The 17,441-nt window shown below is 39.0% G+C and overlaps 1 protein-coding gene across 2 annotated transcripts in view; it reads right to left on the bottom strand.

Moving 5' to 3' along the window:
- The window catches only part of B3GLCT (beta 3-glucosyltransferase), a 116,861-nt gene that overhangs the window by 16,530 nt on the left and 82,890 nt on the right, over positions 1–17,441 (bottom strand). For both annotated transcript variants that reach the window (XR_006603540.1, XM_045069531.1), the window contains exon 13: positions 6,353–6,472. Coding sequence is in view for 1 of the 2 variants with exons in the window: in XM_045069531.1 (XP_044925466.1) it covers positions 6,353–6,472 (120 nt within the window). In the remaining variant the exon portion in view is untranslated. The remainder of the gene's footprint in view (positions 1–6,352; positions 6,473–17,441) is intronic.

Below are 17,441 nucleotides of genomic sequence, written 5' to 3'. Positions count from 1 at the left end.
ATATGCACCTGCCAGAGACAGACCCTTAAACATCTATCCAAGGCCACATTAAGGGGAATTTCCCAGGTAAGTATAATGCAGTTGACCTTGAACAATGCTGTGTTGAGGGTCCAGCCCCATGTGCAGTTTAAAATCTGATCCGACTTTTGAATCCCCTAGAAGTTACCTACTGATAGTCTACTATTGGCCTTATTTAGGTAAGATGAATAGTCGATTAATATATTATATGATATATATATTATAAACTGTATTCTTACAATAAAGTAAGCTATGGAAAAGAAAATTTTATGAAGAAAATTAAAAGGAAGAGAAAATACATTTACAGTACTATACTGTATTTATGGAAAAAAAAATCTGCATATAAGTGAAACTGCCCAATTCAAACCCATGTTGTTCAAGAGCCAACTGTACTTGTATTCCAATCAGAGCTCTCATCATCTTTATCTTAAGCCTGATTTTAGTAAAACACTTTATTTTTTTCTTTCGTCAGCATCTAAAAGAAAAAGAAAGGGAAGGCCCAGTTTTATCCTGGCCCCCTCTCTGAAAAGTTAACTTTACAGGAAGATAAAAGGTAAGCATAAAATCTTTATTAGTAATTTTTTTCCTATTTTTTCCCTACTCACACAGAACAGTCGTACATTAATTATTCACACAAACTAAGTACACACGAGCCTTTAATAAGATGTGCTTATTAGTATGCTGATGGGTTATTTAAAAATGAAGTTGTCCCCCAAAATGGAAAAGTACCAGACATATCATGGTATGTCTGCTCTGCCCAACTTTTAAATATTAAAAAGATGTTGAGAGGCTATAAGCCCAATAATGTGATTTCTTTTAATATACACACTCTAATTTTAAGCAGAAGAAAAACTGAAATGGGAAGCAGGGGCTTGCCCAAGTCCGCACGTGCAGAGGAAGAGCACATACAGAAGGTGAAGGGCATCAGAGATGTGCCTGCCTCTCCCAGTCTTCCAGCAGATGAACAGGTCAGGACTGTCTCCAGGTAACACTGTCCTCAGCCCTTTCGAGGAGGCTGCCAAAGAATATGAGGACATCCTGATCATAGCTTCCTACTCAGACATAGGTAAGTATTTTAAAAAGGACAGCGGTTATTGAATAAGCTGTCTGCAGATACCTGAACTACACTCCCGATTCAGCTCTGCTTCGTGGGGCAGAAGGGAGATGGTTGAAGGCAAGGCTTTACAAAAACGTAACTTGACTGTAAACCACAGCAAGAACATAAGAAACACATTTCATACTACAGCCATTTGTATGTGTTGTGTGTATATAAAACTGAAAATTTCATGAAACATACACCCCTACTACACCCCTACTATGATATTTCTATTTTATTCTATTCCATTTTATAGTTCATTATTTTTAAATGATGGTCATGATCCATTCATTGGTTTTATAAGCCATTAATTGATCCTGACTTGCTGTTTCCAAAAACGTCATGCTGGTTCTTAAGCTAGATCATCAGAAAAGTCTACTGAGAAATCATTTAACATGATGTCTGCAGCTTTCTTCCAAGGTTGATATGAGACAATCTTGTGATAAATGTTTCTGCATATTTGTAAAAGTGCTATTAAAAACAGAATATTACACCAGTCATTAGTTATACAAAGACCAATGCTCAGTGTTCATGCATTTGTTTATTCATTTACTCATTGTACCTGGTAAAAAAAAAAAAAAAAAAAAAAAAAAAAAAAAAAGAGTCCCTATGCTAGCAAGTGAGGATATAATGGGAAATGAGACACAGATGTTGCCTTCAAATAATTCATAATTTAGGTAGAAAACAGAAAGGTAAATAGGCAATTAAATGATAATGGTTTGCATAATATGCTACGAAAGTACATTTGAAAGGCATCAAACCCAGACTTGAAAGGCCAGACTAGGCCAAAAGCTTTCAGGAATAAATAATAGCTATATTGTGTCCAAAAAAATGAGAAGGATGAACTGGGTGACAAAGAAAATTGGGGAGGGGACACAGTGCTATACAGAGACCGGCAGATGCCAATCTTAGGGAAGAGGACAGAAGAAATGCCTCCGAGGAACTGAAATAGGATGAGGGTGCAGGTGAACGAGGCTAGAAAAATAAAAGAGCATCTGCCAAGGTCATCAGAGGCCCGGTAAGTCTTTTTTTTTTTTTTTAAACATATAATGTATTATTTGCCCCAGGCCCCAGGCCTATGAATCATCAGGCTTACACAATTCACAGCACTACCATAGCATATACCCTCCCCAATGTCCATAACCCAGACACCCTATCCCTCTCCCCCCACTCCCCAGAAACCCTCAGTTTGTTTCCTGAGATTAAGATTGTCTTATAGTTTGTCTCCCTGACCCATCCCATTTTGTTTCATTTTTTCCCTCCCTTCCCCCACAACCCTCTGACCTGCCTCTCAAATTCCTCATATCAGAGAAATCATACAATAATTGTCTTTTTCTGACTGACTTATTTCACTCAGCATGATACCTTCTAGTTCCATCCATGTTGTTGCAAATGGCAAGATTTCATTTTTGATGGCTGCATAGTATTCCAGTGTGTGTGTGTGTGTGTGTGTGTGTGTGTGTGTGTGTGTGTATACCACATCTTCTTTATCCATTCATCTGTTGATGGACATCTAGGTTCTTTCCATAGTTTGGCTATTGTGGACACAGCTGCTGTAAACATTTGGGTGCACAAGCCCCTTTAGATCACTACTTTTGTATCTTTGGGGTAAATACCCAGTAGTGTGATTGCTGGGTTATAGGGTAGCTCTATTTTCAACTTTTTGAGGAACCTCCATACTGTTTTCCAGAGCGGCTGCAGCAGCTTGCATTCCCACCAACAGTGTAAGGCCTGGTAAGTCCTGATGAGGAATTTGGACTTTATTCTAAAGGTAACAGGAGGTTATAAAGGAATGCAAAAGATTTTTACTTCCCATGGCAATGCAAAAAAAAAAAAAGTTTAAATCACATTAACCAATGGAATTGTTGAAGAAATCAATGATATGAAACCCAGATGAACTGATTTCTAGAGAGAGGAATCCTTCCCAGGTGGGTAGCAAGCTATGGCAGTTTTCAGGGACAAGCTGGGTCAGAGGGCAAGAAGGAGGAGAAAAGACCAGATAGAGGCATTAGCCCCAAGGCCATGGACTCGGCAAACCAGCAGTGATTAAAATGAGGCCTAATCCCAGGCCAGAATGATTTCTATGGGAATCCAGAAGGCTATCTTAGATGCCAACAGTAGGAAAGAGTTCATAGTCTTGGGGAAGAACAAAAGCAATGGAAGTGAGGGAAGGTCTCTGAGCAGGAGGGCCACAGGATCAGACGTGAGTGCAGAAAGACCTCTCTGGCTGTAGTATGGTCGACTGCAAGGAGCAGAGAAGATGAGCTGTGGCAGGAGCACACATGTAAGAGGTGGGGTGACCTCAACTAGTCCTGGGGAGGTGGAGACATAAGTGGTACTTAGGAGACAAAACCGACTGGGTTGACTGAAAGGTCCTGGGGAATGAGGAAGAAATGGTAAAACAGACTCACAAGTCTCTGGGATAGAACTCGAGATTCCATGTGTTACCTGAGGCAAGACTACTGGAAAAACACTAAAGCAGGGGCTAGAGTCAGAGGATGAGGTCGGGATGGCAAGCGCTGGGTCTCAGGTCCTGTGAATCACGCCAGTGGACAGGGCCTCTGGCAGGTAGAGGTAGGAATCTGAGTCAGGAGGGAGGTGTAGCAGGGGATAGAGGTTTGGGTGCCTTCAGCACCGTCATAGGGGTGGATAAGATCACCGAGGAGAATGCAGAGTGAGAACAGAATACCAGAAAAGATGCCGGGAAAACATAGTCATTTAAAGGAGAGGAAAAGGGACCCAAGAAGGAATGATCAGAAAGGCAGGAACACACAAGGATAGGACACTGTTCTGGAAAGCAAGAGAAAGGAGCACTTTAAGGAGTGATTAGTCACCTTTGTCAAAGGAACCAAGAGGTTAAACAAGAGAAAGGTTGGAATTAGCCACTGGACATGGCTATATAGACACAGCCACAGACCTCCTCAGCAAGATGGTCTAGGTTGAAGGCCGAGCATGGGGGTCAGATGGAAGTTGGGGCTGGGAAAGGAGATCATGAATCATGGACTCTGAAGATGAATGGAAGAGGAGATGAGGGAGGGTAGCAGGAAGGAGTATTAAGATGGGAAAACTGGAGGTGGTGGGAAGTCCATAGGAGTAAGGTAGAAGTTGAACATATAAGAGGTTAAAGGTGCTATCTCAGTGCTTACAGTGACCACCATGGGCCTGGGAATGGGAGCAGTGACACTCATGCAATGCATCTGCCAATCTGGCACTAGCCTGTGAGCTCCCATAAGAAAGGAACTGTGGCTTTTGTTTGCATCCCCCCTGCCCCACCATGCCCACACCCACTAGGCTCATGGAGTGAATGAGCAACCACCTGGAGTGATGAAAGGCAATGCTGGTTGGGTGAGGTCAAGTGCCATTTCAGGCTTCAAGGGCCAGTCTGTCTCAGAAACAACAGTGAAATCCAACAAGCAAGGAGGATAAGAAGATAGTTTTCTTGACAAGAAGTCACTTTTGTGTTAAAAGTATATTAACACCTATGTAGCTATATTCAAATAACAGGACCCTTTCAAAGGTAGGAAGTTCTTACTCAACAGATACCATGCCCTGATCCTTAACCAGCCCCAGTACCTCATCCACTAAAAACTAAATGCATTACCATAAGGTTGCACATAGCTTGAGCTTTTTTTTTTTTTTTTTTTTTTTTTTTTAAGAAGAGATCAATACTCCTTGGCCTTCCCTTTAGTGTCTTTTCGAAGGCCTACCTGCACCCTCATCTCCTGATGCTAATGACCTCAGGTGGAGGCACATCACTGCTCAACAAAGATCAGTACACCTGTCCAGGCTTGGGTATCTCTATGAAAGAGCCACGTCCATAGCCATGTTCTATTTTTTTATTATTATTTTTTCACCATAGCACATATTCTCCCCAACATCCATCACCAAGCCACCCCATTCCTCCCACCCCTCCTCCTCTCCAGCAACTCAGTTTGTTTCCCAAGATTAAGAGTCTCTTACAGTTTGTCTCCCTCTCTGGTTTCATCTTGTTTCATTTTTTCCCTCCCTTCCCCTATGATCCTCTGTCTTTTTCTCAAATTCCTCACATCAGTGAGATCATATGGTAACTGTCTTTCTCTGATTGACTTATTTCACTAGCATGGTATCGTCTCGTTCCACCAATGTTGTTGCAAATGACAAGATTTCTTTTGCCATTTTTTGATGTCTGCATAGTATTTTTGATGGCTACATAGTATTCCATTGCATATATCTTCTTCTTTATCCATTCATCTGTTGATGGACAGCTGGGCTCTGTCCATAGTTTGGCTATTGTGGACATTGCTGCTATAAACATTCGGGTGATGTGCCCCTTCGGATCACTACATTTGTATCTTTAGGGTAAATACCCAGTAGTGTGATTGCTGTGTCGTAGGGTAGCTCTATTTCCAACTTTTTGAGGAAACTTCATATTGTTTTCCAGAGTCATAGCCATGTTCTATTAACAACTGAATCAGCTAGACCACACCAGAACCCCTGGAATGTGATTCTGGAGGTCCCGCAGTAGGAACCATTCTGATCTAAGGGATTGCAAAGTAAGAATATAAAGTCCTGACCCTTCAGAGGTTTAGAAACCAGTGCCAAGAATGTGGCTCAGCACATGGTGGATATTCAGCAAATACCTGTTGAATGACTTTAAATCACTATAGTTGATACTGAGATCCTCCCTACATACCCCAATAGCAAAGACTCCAGAAATAACAGAAAGACTAATTGCTCAATTGATTTACCCATATAAATCAAATCAAAATATTCCCCACAAGAGATTAGGCAAATGCTCATTTAAAAATATTGACTTTTCACTGTTATTTAAAACCTATCAATCCTACACAAATAGCACTTAATTGCTTAAGGTCAAACTCTTTTCTGAAATGTGATTTATTAGCACCAGGTAATTTAAAAGTCTAATGACTTATTTTTCTGACCATAAAATCTATATCCAAATTTCTTATTTCATTTAAACAATCAAAACTAATTGGCTACCTAGAAATAATCATTCCTATAGGAACCAAGTACCTTGGTCTCTACCAAGAACCTTGACAACCATTTATATTTCTTCGTGGAAAAATGGTCTTTAGCATGGGTTCTTTTCATAGTTCACAAATTTAATATTCACTGTCCTATAACAGAAACATATACAGAGCATGCTGGTATCAGGACCACCGCCACAGACCAACCCCTGTATGGTGGAAAGAGAAGTTCATGCTGAAAGTACGTGCAGAAAGCTATGCTCATAGTTACCCTCCTCCTCCCGTGATGTAGCTGTAGCCGCCAGTGCCCAGGCCATAACCATACCGCTCTCCCAGAAACACCGGTTCGCTTGAGTCGTAACAGCTAAGCAAGTGTCGGAGCCTGGAGATGCTGAAATTCCAAAGGGAACAATAATGACTTAACTCCAAAGTGTGCTCATGGTAAAGAGTTTATGATTCTTACATCCCACGGGTCACACTATAGAATTATATGTATATATGTATAATTATAATAATACTATGAAATCATTTAGAGATGAAATTCAGTGATTTACAGAAAAACACATTTTTTTCAAAAAGAGAAAAAAAATCGATGGACTCTGTTTATGCCTGGCAACAGGAGAGAAACTAAAAAACAAGGGGATCCCCAGTTTTAATAAGCCACTGCTAGAACATGGCTGCCTAGTTTGAGTGAGGGGGCAGCAAGTTAATGAAGTAAAGGTTGCCGATGGTAGCTCACTTCTACCAGTCCTGCTTCTCAGTAAGTGTGAACCAACTATAACATCTTTTCAGGTGTACGTGGTGTGGAGTGCTGACAACACTGACTCCATCTTCGGCCTCCATCTTGGTCTCACCTGTAGGGCGCAGGTGGCACCACTTTAGATAACTACCCCGTGATGGGACCACGCCTCTCTCGCCAAAAAAAGCTGGGGATTATGGTCTGGATATTAGCAGAGAATTGCTGCATATTGCCGTCCCGACCGAACGACCCAACCACTCACCCACCCACCGACCAGCCAACCAACCCACGGTAAGCTGTCCTGAGTAAAACCGTGTGAACAGGATGGAGTGGCTTCTTCCATTTTCAGTATTAAAGTGCCTTCTCAGTCTGGGGGATACATGACTGACCCTCCTCCACCTTCCTTGTGGGAAGGATACTGAAAATCAAACAAGCCATGGGTGAAGGGGCTGTGCCGGGGGAAGCCCACTGTCTGTGAAGGAAACCCCAAGTGGTTTAGCTACCACCCTGTGGGCAGACTTGGCCTGGACTTCTGCGCGTTTCAGACCATTCAGATGTCATCCCTCGTCCCTGTGAGGACAGGGAGGCCCTAAAAACACCTATCTGAAACAGTGGGTGTTCGGACTGTAGGATACTGGAGAACATCGTACAGTGGTAAATGGATTTGAGACCTCAGAAATGGCCTAAGCCGCTGCTCAGCCTGCCTTGTGACAAAGATTATACACTGCAGGCATAGTGAGAGCTGCAGGCACTTAACTAATCTGATTGGGTAAATGCTAGCATTAAGAAAACCTGGCTTAACAAGGAGGCCGTTCCCTCCGCTGCACCTGACCTCTGTGGAAGAACCGAGGATGAAACATGCCATTTCCCCCCAGCATTTTGGTGGCCCAAATGAAAAATTACTTTCCTCTTGTATGAATTTCCATATCTCACGGTCAGTCCCACAAACTAGGTATGGGACTTCAGTATCCCTTCTTGTCCCTGGGGTTAAATGTCCGACTGCTATAATAGCCCCTATATAATGGCAGACTTACATGAAACCGAAAGGGAGATCAACTGAAAAACAGGGAAAAATAAAGGATCCTCCCAATGATAAAGTGGTGGGAAGGGGGTCTATCAAGAGCTCGTAAACAACAGTAGCAAGATCTAGTATTATCTGGGACCCCGAGAGAAAATACAAACAACCCATTTCAGTCTTGCTAAGCCTCTAGAAGGCACTGCCTAAGAGAAAGCAGTTTACTTCCTTGAAGGAAGGCTCTAAAAGCCAGGGGTGTTGCCAAGTGACCCTCTGCTAATGGCAGAATTTTAGGGGTGGATACCACCCCTGAGACTAGAGAGGTAGACCAGAGACTACCCTCAGAGACTAGGAGGTAGGCCAGTGTTGCCCTATCATGCGTGCAATAGGGGGCAACCAGAGGCCCCAGGTGGAGTTAACCATTTATTGGTCTTGTACCAACCAACAGACACAGCAAGCTCTAACAGTCACTGGCTGCATGCACACTTGTCTATGGAAACACTTCAAAATTTGGGGGAGAAATAAAGGCAAAAAGAGTAGTAAGATGAGTACAGGCTTTAGGGATATTAATGCCAAATGTGAGTTGTGAATTGAATGTAACTTCACACCCAGAAGGGTTTGGCTGGGGCTTGTGGCAACAACAAAATGGGAAATCAATTATAGTTATTTGTGTAAGTTCAATAAGAATGTGGTCTTGTAGCAGGACACCACTGGAAGAAAATGTTCTTTTAACAGGACATTGGAAACAATGGTTATATTACCAAGGTTGTGACTGGAAGGTGAGACCAAGGTTGATGTTGAGAAGGGCTAGCTTTTCCTTGTCTGAAGAAGTTACACCACTTACAGATACCTTATAAAGTCCTTCCACTGTGTTCTAAACTAGAGCTGACCAGGTCCAACTCCACCAAATCCCCAGTTCTCTCATGACATTAATCAGCGTTTCCTGAAAAGAGTTGTTCCGTGGTCAAATTTGGATTAATTTTTTTTAATTGACTAAATAAATGTCAATGTTTCTCAAGCCTGGTGAGCATCATGCATGTCCAAGACGTGGATATATCCAGTATTTCTCTAACTTATTAATCACAAATTCTTATAGAGAAGTATTAACACCGAGAAGACTGGTGCTCTAGAATTTCATTTTTCCTCCTTTGGGGGATAGGTAGGATATTAAGAAGTCAAAGTGGAGATGCGCAAGGTGAAGAGAAGGACCCCCTTTCCAATCTGCACTGCTGCATCTTACACAAATAGCCCAGCTAGTAAGCCTAAAGCTGAAAATGAGTAAATTTAATGGATGAAAAAATCACGTAAAAATATGGTGCAAAGAGTTCACAGGTTTGTTAATGATGTTTCTACCTGCCCGGAAGTCAAGGCCTCTGACAAAGTTGACAGTTTCTTAGTGGCCAGAAAATGTTATCTTTGAAACTGTCCTGTTTGGGGCTCACAAGGTGAACATTCTAGGCACCTAGTTTGGAATCGTCTTCAGGTCAGCTGATAACTCTGCGGGGGAAGGTGAGGAGGTGTGCAGATACCCAGTAAGACACCATTCGGTTATGGAGAATATACTCAAAGATCTCTAAGGCAACTGTGGCCTTCAGCTGGTAAAAGTCTGTGTGTGTTTAAGAAAAACAAAAACAAACAAACAAAAAAACCTCGAAGACCTCTGGGGCCAATTTAAATCTACTCCTTGACCTGAGAAGAAAAGTATTTATCTTCCTCCTGCATATTGTAAAAATGTCAATTCAACCCTCAACTTCTAATTTCTGAGGTTAAAATAACTGGGATTTAACATCTCATCTGGTTTTCTTTTCCTTTTAACATCAACCATCTCCCTACCCAGTATCATTTTAAAGCTGAAGAATCAAACTGAGTCTGACAACCATCATATGTTTCATTTTGCTAAAAACTAGAAATGTGGATAAAGCAGAAGAATCTCCAGTTCTATCCAAGCAGATTGACCATTCATCTGGGAAAGGAACTTTTATTTAACAATATGCTACCATTTAGGGCAATTTTAAGGCACAGAAAAAAAAAAAAAAACAAACCAGTATGGCAACAGGTAAGACTGACTACATGCTATCAAAATCATAATAACACAGCTTAGTGTTGCATATAAATTTTCTAACAGCATAATACTGATTTGTGTATGTATAATGGACACATGTTACCTATGTTTCAGCTGTACAACATAGTGATTTGACAAGTTTATATGTAATGTTACGCTCACCACAAGTATTGCTACTATCTGTCCCATTACATTGCTATTACAGTATCATGGATGGTATGCCTTCTGTTTTTTACTCCCATGGCTCACTCGCTCCATAACTGGAGGTCTGTATCTCCTCTACCCTTCACGTATCTTACCCAACTTCCCATTCCCCTTCTGTTTGGCAATCATTAGTTCTCTGTATTTATAGGTCTGATTCTTTTATTTATTTTACATTCTGTTTATTAGTAGAATCGTAAGTCAGACTAAGAAAGACAAATACCTTATTTCATTTAATACCTTCCAGGTCCATCCATGTTGTCACAAATGTCAAGCTCTTTCTTTCATAGCCAAGTAATATTCCACCATGTGTGTGTATGTGTGTGTGTGTGTGTGTGTGTGTGTGTGTATAAAGATGTGATAGATATCTATCACATCTTTATCCATTTATCTATCAATGCACACTTGGGCTCCTTCCATGTCTTGGCTACTGCAGACAATGATGCAGTAAACATAGGGGTGCATAGATCTTTTCAAATTGGTGCTTTCCTTTTCCCTGTGTAATCACCCAATAATGGAATTATTGGATCATATGGATATTGGATTATTGGATCATTTTTGACTTTTTGAGGCACCTTCATACTATTTTCCACAGTGGTTGCACCAGTTTGTGTTAGCACTAGCAGCGCAAAAGGGTTCCTTTTTCTCTATATCCTTGCCAACACTTGTTGTTTCTTGAATTTGACTTTTGCCATTCGGACAGGTATGAGGTAATACCTCCTGTGGTTTTGATTTTTGTACTTCCCCCAAAATTACTGATAGGGAGCATTTTTTATGTGTCCGTTGGCCATCTGTTTGTCTTCTTTGGAGAAATGTATATCCAGGTGCTCTATTTTTTTTTTTTTACTCTGGTGCTCCATTTTTTAATCGGATTGTTTTTTGGTGTAGTAGGACTTCATTACATATTTTGGATATTAACCCCTTATTGGAGATTATTTGCAAATATCTTCTCCCATTCAGTGGGTTGTCTTTTTGCTTCGTTGATGGTTTCCTTGGCTGTGCATGTTTCCTTTCATTTTGATGCAGTCCCAATAGGTAATTTCTGCTTTTGCTTTCGTCTTAGGAGACATACCTAGAAAAATATCGCTATGGCCGATGTCAGAGAAATTATTGCTCAAGCTCTCTGCTCAGATTTTTATGGTTTCAGGTTTCATATTTGGGTCTTTAATACATTTTGAATTTGTGTGCATGGTGTTAGAAAATAGTCCACCTTCCTTGTTTTACATGTTGCTGTCTAGTTTTCCCAGCACCATTTATTGAAAACAGTGACTTTTGCCCACTGTATATTCTCTCCTCCTTTTTCATAGACAGACGGTAATAATGTGGGCTTATTTCTGGGGTCTCTACCCTGTTCCACTGATCTATGCATCTGTCTTTATTGCCAATACCATATGGTTTCAATTACTACAGTTTTGTAGTGTATCTTGAAATCTGGGATTGTGATACCTCCAGGTTTATTCTTTTTTATCAGCAATGTCTTGGCTATTGGGGGTCTTCTGTTGTTCCCTACAACTTTTAGGATTATTCTAATTTTAAGAAAAATGCTATTGATATTTTGATATGGATTGTACTGAATCTGTAGACTTCTTTGGGTAATAGGACATTTTGACAATATTCTTCCGACCCAAGAGGATGGAGTATCTTTCCATTTGTTTGTGTCACCTTCAATTTCTTTCAACAGTGTTTTATAGTTTTCAGAGTACAAGTCTTTCACCTCTTTGGTAAAATTGTAAATGGGGTGTTTTTAATTTCTCTTTCTGTGAGTTTTTTTGTGAGTGCACAGAAACACTACTGATTTCAGGGTATTAATTTTGAATCTTGCAACTCTAGTGAATTCATTATTACTTCTATTAGTTTTTTGGTGGAATTTTTAAGGTTTTCTATCTCTATCATGTCATCTAAAAGACTGAGAGTTGAGCTTCTTTACCAATATGGATGTCTCTTATTTCTTGTCCGACTGCTATGACTAGGACTTCTAGTACTATGTTGAATAAAAATAGTGAGAGTGGACATCTTTGTCTTATTTCTGATTTTGGGGAAAATCTCTCAATTTTTCCCATTGAGGATGATCTTAGTTGTGGGTTTTTAACATATGGCCTTTATTATATTTGGGTTTAGAAGAAACATACCTCTTTTGTTGAGAGTTTTTATCATGAATGGAATCTTGTCAAATGCTTTTTATATATCTATTGAGCTGGTTGTATGATTTTTTACCCTTCATTTTGTCAGAATGCTGATTTTTTTAAAATCCAGATGAAATTCTACTCCAACCTATGGCTTTAATTTTTCAATGTTTTATTTGGAAATAGTTTCAAGATTATAGAAAAATTCCAGAGTAGTACAATGGGAAGTACTCTCCTATATCCTTTACCCATATTTACCAGTTGTTAACTTTACCCTATTTGCTTTATCATTCTCTCTCAATCTCTCTAGATAGATATTCATATTCATATATTCATGTATCTGTGTATATATATATGTGTGTAAATGTGCACGTGTGTGTGTGAGTTATACACATATATTTTCTCTTTTCTAAAATATTTGGGAGTAAGCCTCATATGTTATGCCTATTTCTCCTAAATACATCAATGTGTATCTCCTAAGAACAGGAAAAGTAAAGAATTTCAAAAACTTTAACATTAATATAGTAATTTTCTTAAAAAGTCAAATATACACCTACATGTTTCAGCCATTCTACTCATAGGTATTTAGCCAAGACGAATACATATACAAAGATATATACACAAAAGTTTCTAACAGCCTTAATTAGGATTCCAAAACTGAAAACAAATGCTTCTATCTAATTTACCACCCTTATTCCAATTTTATCAATTTACCCAATGTCTGTTCTAGCACATCTCCCCTTCAGTATAGGATGCAGCTCAGGATCTCTTATTGCATTTATTTATCATATCACCTTATTCTCTCTTAATCTGAAAATTATTCAGCTTCTCTTTGTCTTTTGTTACACTGGTATTTTTAATAATAAAAGCATCTCCCCTATTTTTAATGGAATGATCCTCCTGTTGGGTTAGTCTGGTGCTTCCTCATGACAAAGCCCGGCATATGCATTCCCAGTCACAGTATTGGATATATGATGCTGTATCTGACACACGATGTCCTTCTGATCTTCACAGTGATACCTATTCTGTTCACCTAGTCAAGTTGTCTGGTATTTCCACTGGACAGTTTTACTATTTTTCCATTGCTATTTTTTTTAAAGATTTTTAATTTATTTATTTGACAGAGAGAGATGACAAGCAGGCAGAGAGGCAGGCAGAGAGAGGGGAGGAAGCAGGCTCCCTGCTGAGCAGAGAGCCCGATGCGGGGCTCGATCCCAGGACCCTGGGATCATGACCTGAGCCGAAGGCAGCAGCTTAACCCACTGAGCCACCCAGGTGCCCCGACCATTGCTATTTTTTTAATTCCAGTTTAATTAATGTACAATGTTATATTAGTTTCAGGTAACCTAGAAGAAATAGATAAACTCCTAGAAACCTATAGCCTCCCAGAATTGAATCAGGAAGAAACAGAAAATCTGAGCAACTGATTACCAGCAAGGAAACCGAATCCCAACAAACAAAAGTCTAGAACCAGATGACTTCACAGGTGAATTCTATCAAATATTTAAAGAAGAGTTAATACCTCTTCTTTCAAACTATTTCATAAAAACAGAAGAGGAAAAAAAGCTTTTCTTCCAACTTCATTCTAGGAGGTCAGCATTCCCCTGATACCAAAACCAAAGAAAGACACTACATAAAAGGAGAACTACAGGTCACTATTCCTGATGAACATACCTATTTTCTACTTCTTATAAGCATGAACTCCTTTATCCCTAATTTTAATGGTCATAATTCATTGTTGTCCTTAATTACATGATGCTTGTCTAAGATGTGACCAACAGGAAACCATTTTTCCTTCACTGTGATGTTTTCAATTGAAACACAGTTGAGTTCATCTTTTTTTCCTTATCTTTATTATCTTTTCTCCTGTCATTATTGATTTTTCAAATATGTAAAATATGAGCATGCTTCCACAACTCAACTGAATTAAAAGATAAATTCAGAAGTATCACACCCTCTCTTACTCCGTCTATCCTCTTCTCCCACCCAACCCTTATAGAAACCAACTTCAGGGGCACCAACTTCAGGGGCTTAGTGGGTTAAAGCCTCTGCCTTCGGCTCAGGTCATGATCCCAGGTCCTGGGATAGAGCCCCATGTCGGGCTCTCTGCTCAGCAGGGAGCCTGCTTCCTCCTCTCTCTGTCTCTGCCTGCCTCTCTGCCTACTTGTGATCTCTATCAAATAAATAAAATCTTTAAAAAAAAAAAAAAAAGAAAGAAAGAAAGAAACCAACTTCATGGTTTATTGGTTCAACTCTCCCTCACTTGATTTTGTAAAGATAAGGAGATATAGGTATGCTTTATTTCCTTTTCATTCTTACACAGAGACTAGCATACTAAATACATTGTGAGTTTTGATTTCCAGGAGATACCATTAAATGAGAAAAGCATTCAGTACCAATTTTTCAAGGAAACAAAATTCTGATTAATTTGAACTTTCTCTCTATCTCATCATTTCTGCATGTATCTTTATTATCTCCTTCCTTGTGTTTTTTGGGGGTTGGCTTTATGATTTCTTTTTCCCAGCTTTTAGAACTGGGAATTGAACTTTTTATTCTCATTGATTTGCTAGGTCTTTATCCATCCCTTTATTTTTAGGCTTTTTGAAGAACTATGTTTATGTAGGTCTCTTATATAAAAGTACAGAGTTGGGGTTTGCTTTATGAGCCAATTTGAAAAGTTCTTTGGTAAGTTAAACCCATTCAAATTTAGTGAAAAACTGGTAATATTTGGTTTCAACATGAAATTATTTTGGGTTTTAATTATACATATACTATTTACTATTTCTTTTAAGAAAAAAATTTGTGTTGGAAAAGTTTTTCCCATGATCTTATATTTAACGTTTTATGCCTTATTATGTTTTATTTAACATTTTGTTATTAGATCTGTCAGTTTTATATGATACCCTTTGAATCTCCTCTCCTAGCTATACAGTAAGCCATGATCTTATTCTACTTTCCCTTTTCTTTCCATTTTTTAAAAGTTTCAAGATTCTGCTTTGTCAAACATATTACATTTATATACTATTCCCCTACCCACATCCCCAACCCTGTTTTACAGTTAAATATATGAAATGTCCACCATCAGTCCTCTTGCCCAAATTTCCTCTCTCATTTGCATGAAGTTCTCTAATATATTCCCCAGGAAGGATGCATGTGCATACTGCACATAAAATTTGTGACTCACAATTTTTTTTAGTTTAACATGTTCCTCTACCATTTGTTCCATACTTAAGTCATTCTGAGAAGTCTGATGCTGGTCCTACTTTCTTGCTCTACAGGTTATTTTGTAATTTTGCCTCAAGACTCAGAGGAAGTTATCGAAGCCTAGTAGTTTTACCCAGTGATGTGAAGAAGCTGAAGATCAGAAGCTGAAGTCAATTTTCCAAGGCACCTACTAGGTAGGCCTTTTCAATATACACTTTAATGTCCTCTTTTATTTCTGGTATTTAAATGTTATTTCTGTTCTTTTTATTTTTTCTTCAGTCAGGAATTCCAATTATACATGTATTGGACTTCATTGCCTCTTCAATTTGAACCACTTTTTTCTAACCTTTTTAAGTACTTGACCCCATTTTCTGTATTACTTTCCTAATTTTCATCCATGTCCCTTATTAAATTTTCATTTGAATTTATTTACTTTGGGATATTTTAGTATATAACTCCAGATATAAATTTGCCTTCTTTCTTTCTTGAGTCTAAAATTCTACCTTTACTTTTTTTTCCTTTTTTTAGGTTTTGAATTTTTTTTTTTTCTTAACTAGGCTATATGACTGCATGGAGCCCAAAGTGGTGCTTAAACTCATGACCCTGATATCAATACCTGAGCTGAGATCAAGAATTTGATGCTTAACCAACTGAACCTTGTAGGTGCCCCTCAGTTTTTGAATTTCTGACCTGACTCTAAATCTTGCAACTATTCAGGCTTATGTCTTAGGAGAAGTCAAAGTTCATGCAATCAAAAATGATGTCAGAGTCTTGCAAGGTAAAAGTGCCAAGCTCAAAATAAAAAACACATTTAAGACCACACTGGGCAATTAGACATTATTGCTGGCAAATAAGAAAATGTGGCAAAACTTTTAATTGTAGATTATACTGAAGATTGATAACTTAAGTGAAGTGGTTAGATATAATAAATGCTATATAAGATGTCCTGAAAAAAGACCCCATTCTTGGAGAGATTGTACTCTGCTTGGATGCTCACAGTTTAGTCTAGGGTACACTGATCTAGAATCGGTATCTGGATCAGCTGGTTTATAGTTTTCATCAAATTTGGAAAATATTTTTTAAAATATTTGTCATGTGCCCTTTTTGGGGACTCCAAATTGCATATATACAAAGCCACCTGAGATTGTCCCACAACTCAGATATGTTCTGTTCACTGATTTTAAATTACTTATCTTTGTGTTTCCTTTGGATAGTTACTATTGCCATGTCCCCAAGTTCACTTGTATTTTCTCCTGAAATATCTAGTTTTCTGTCAATCTCATCCAGTGGATTTTTCACCTCAGAAAATATAGTGTTCATCTCCAGAAGCTTGGTTTTATTATACCTTTCATGTTCCTTTTTTAATAAATGGAAGAGTTATTAAGCTATAACAGAACTGGTAGTTATAACAACTAGTTAACACTGTCATTCTGGGTAATTTCAATCAACTGATTTTTCTCATTATGTGTGTGTTTTCCTGCTGCTTTGCATGTCTGGTAACTTTTGACTGAATGCTAAACATTATGAATCTCTGTTAGGTTATGGATATTTTGGTGTTTCTAGAAATCTTCTAAAGCTTTGTTCTTGGATCCAGATAGTTACTTGGAAATAGTTTGCTATTTTGGGGGGGCCTTTTAAGGTCTCTTGGGCAGGACTGGATGGAGCAGTACTTAATCCAACCTTAACTGTTTGTTTCCTGCTATTAAAACAAGACATTTCTAAATACTTTACCCAATACCCTGTGGATCCAGAATTCCCAGTCTGGCTGGTGGGAACAGGTACTCTACTGAGCCCTCTGTGTTGGCCACCATCCCCTCTCATCATTTTGGCTGGTTCTCTCCCCAGCCTCCAGTAGTTTCCTCATACACATTTGTACTGAACTCTGGTTCAGTACAGATCTCTGGTGTTATTCAGTGCATCCCTCCCTCTCCAGTGCTATGTCCTATAAACTAATAGCCTCAGTCACCCTAGGGTCTCAGCATCATCTCTTCAACTCAAGAGTTGGCCAGATTCTAC

The sequence above is a fragment of the Mustela putorius genome, unplaced genomic scaffold (genome assembly GCF_011764305.1).
Source record: "Mustela putorius furo isolate JIRA1106 unplaced genomic scaffold, ASM1176430v1.1 tig00003942_pilon_pilon_pilon, whole genome shotgun sequence".
In the NCBI taxonomy this organism is placed as follows: Eukaryota; Metazoa; Chordata; class Mammalia; order Carnivora; family Mustelidae; genus Mustela; species Mustela putorius.
Note: the sequence above shows the minus strand (reverse complement) of the source record. Positions and strands in the feature narration are given on the sequence as shown.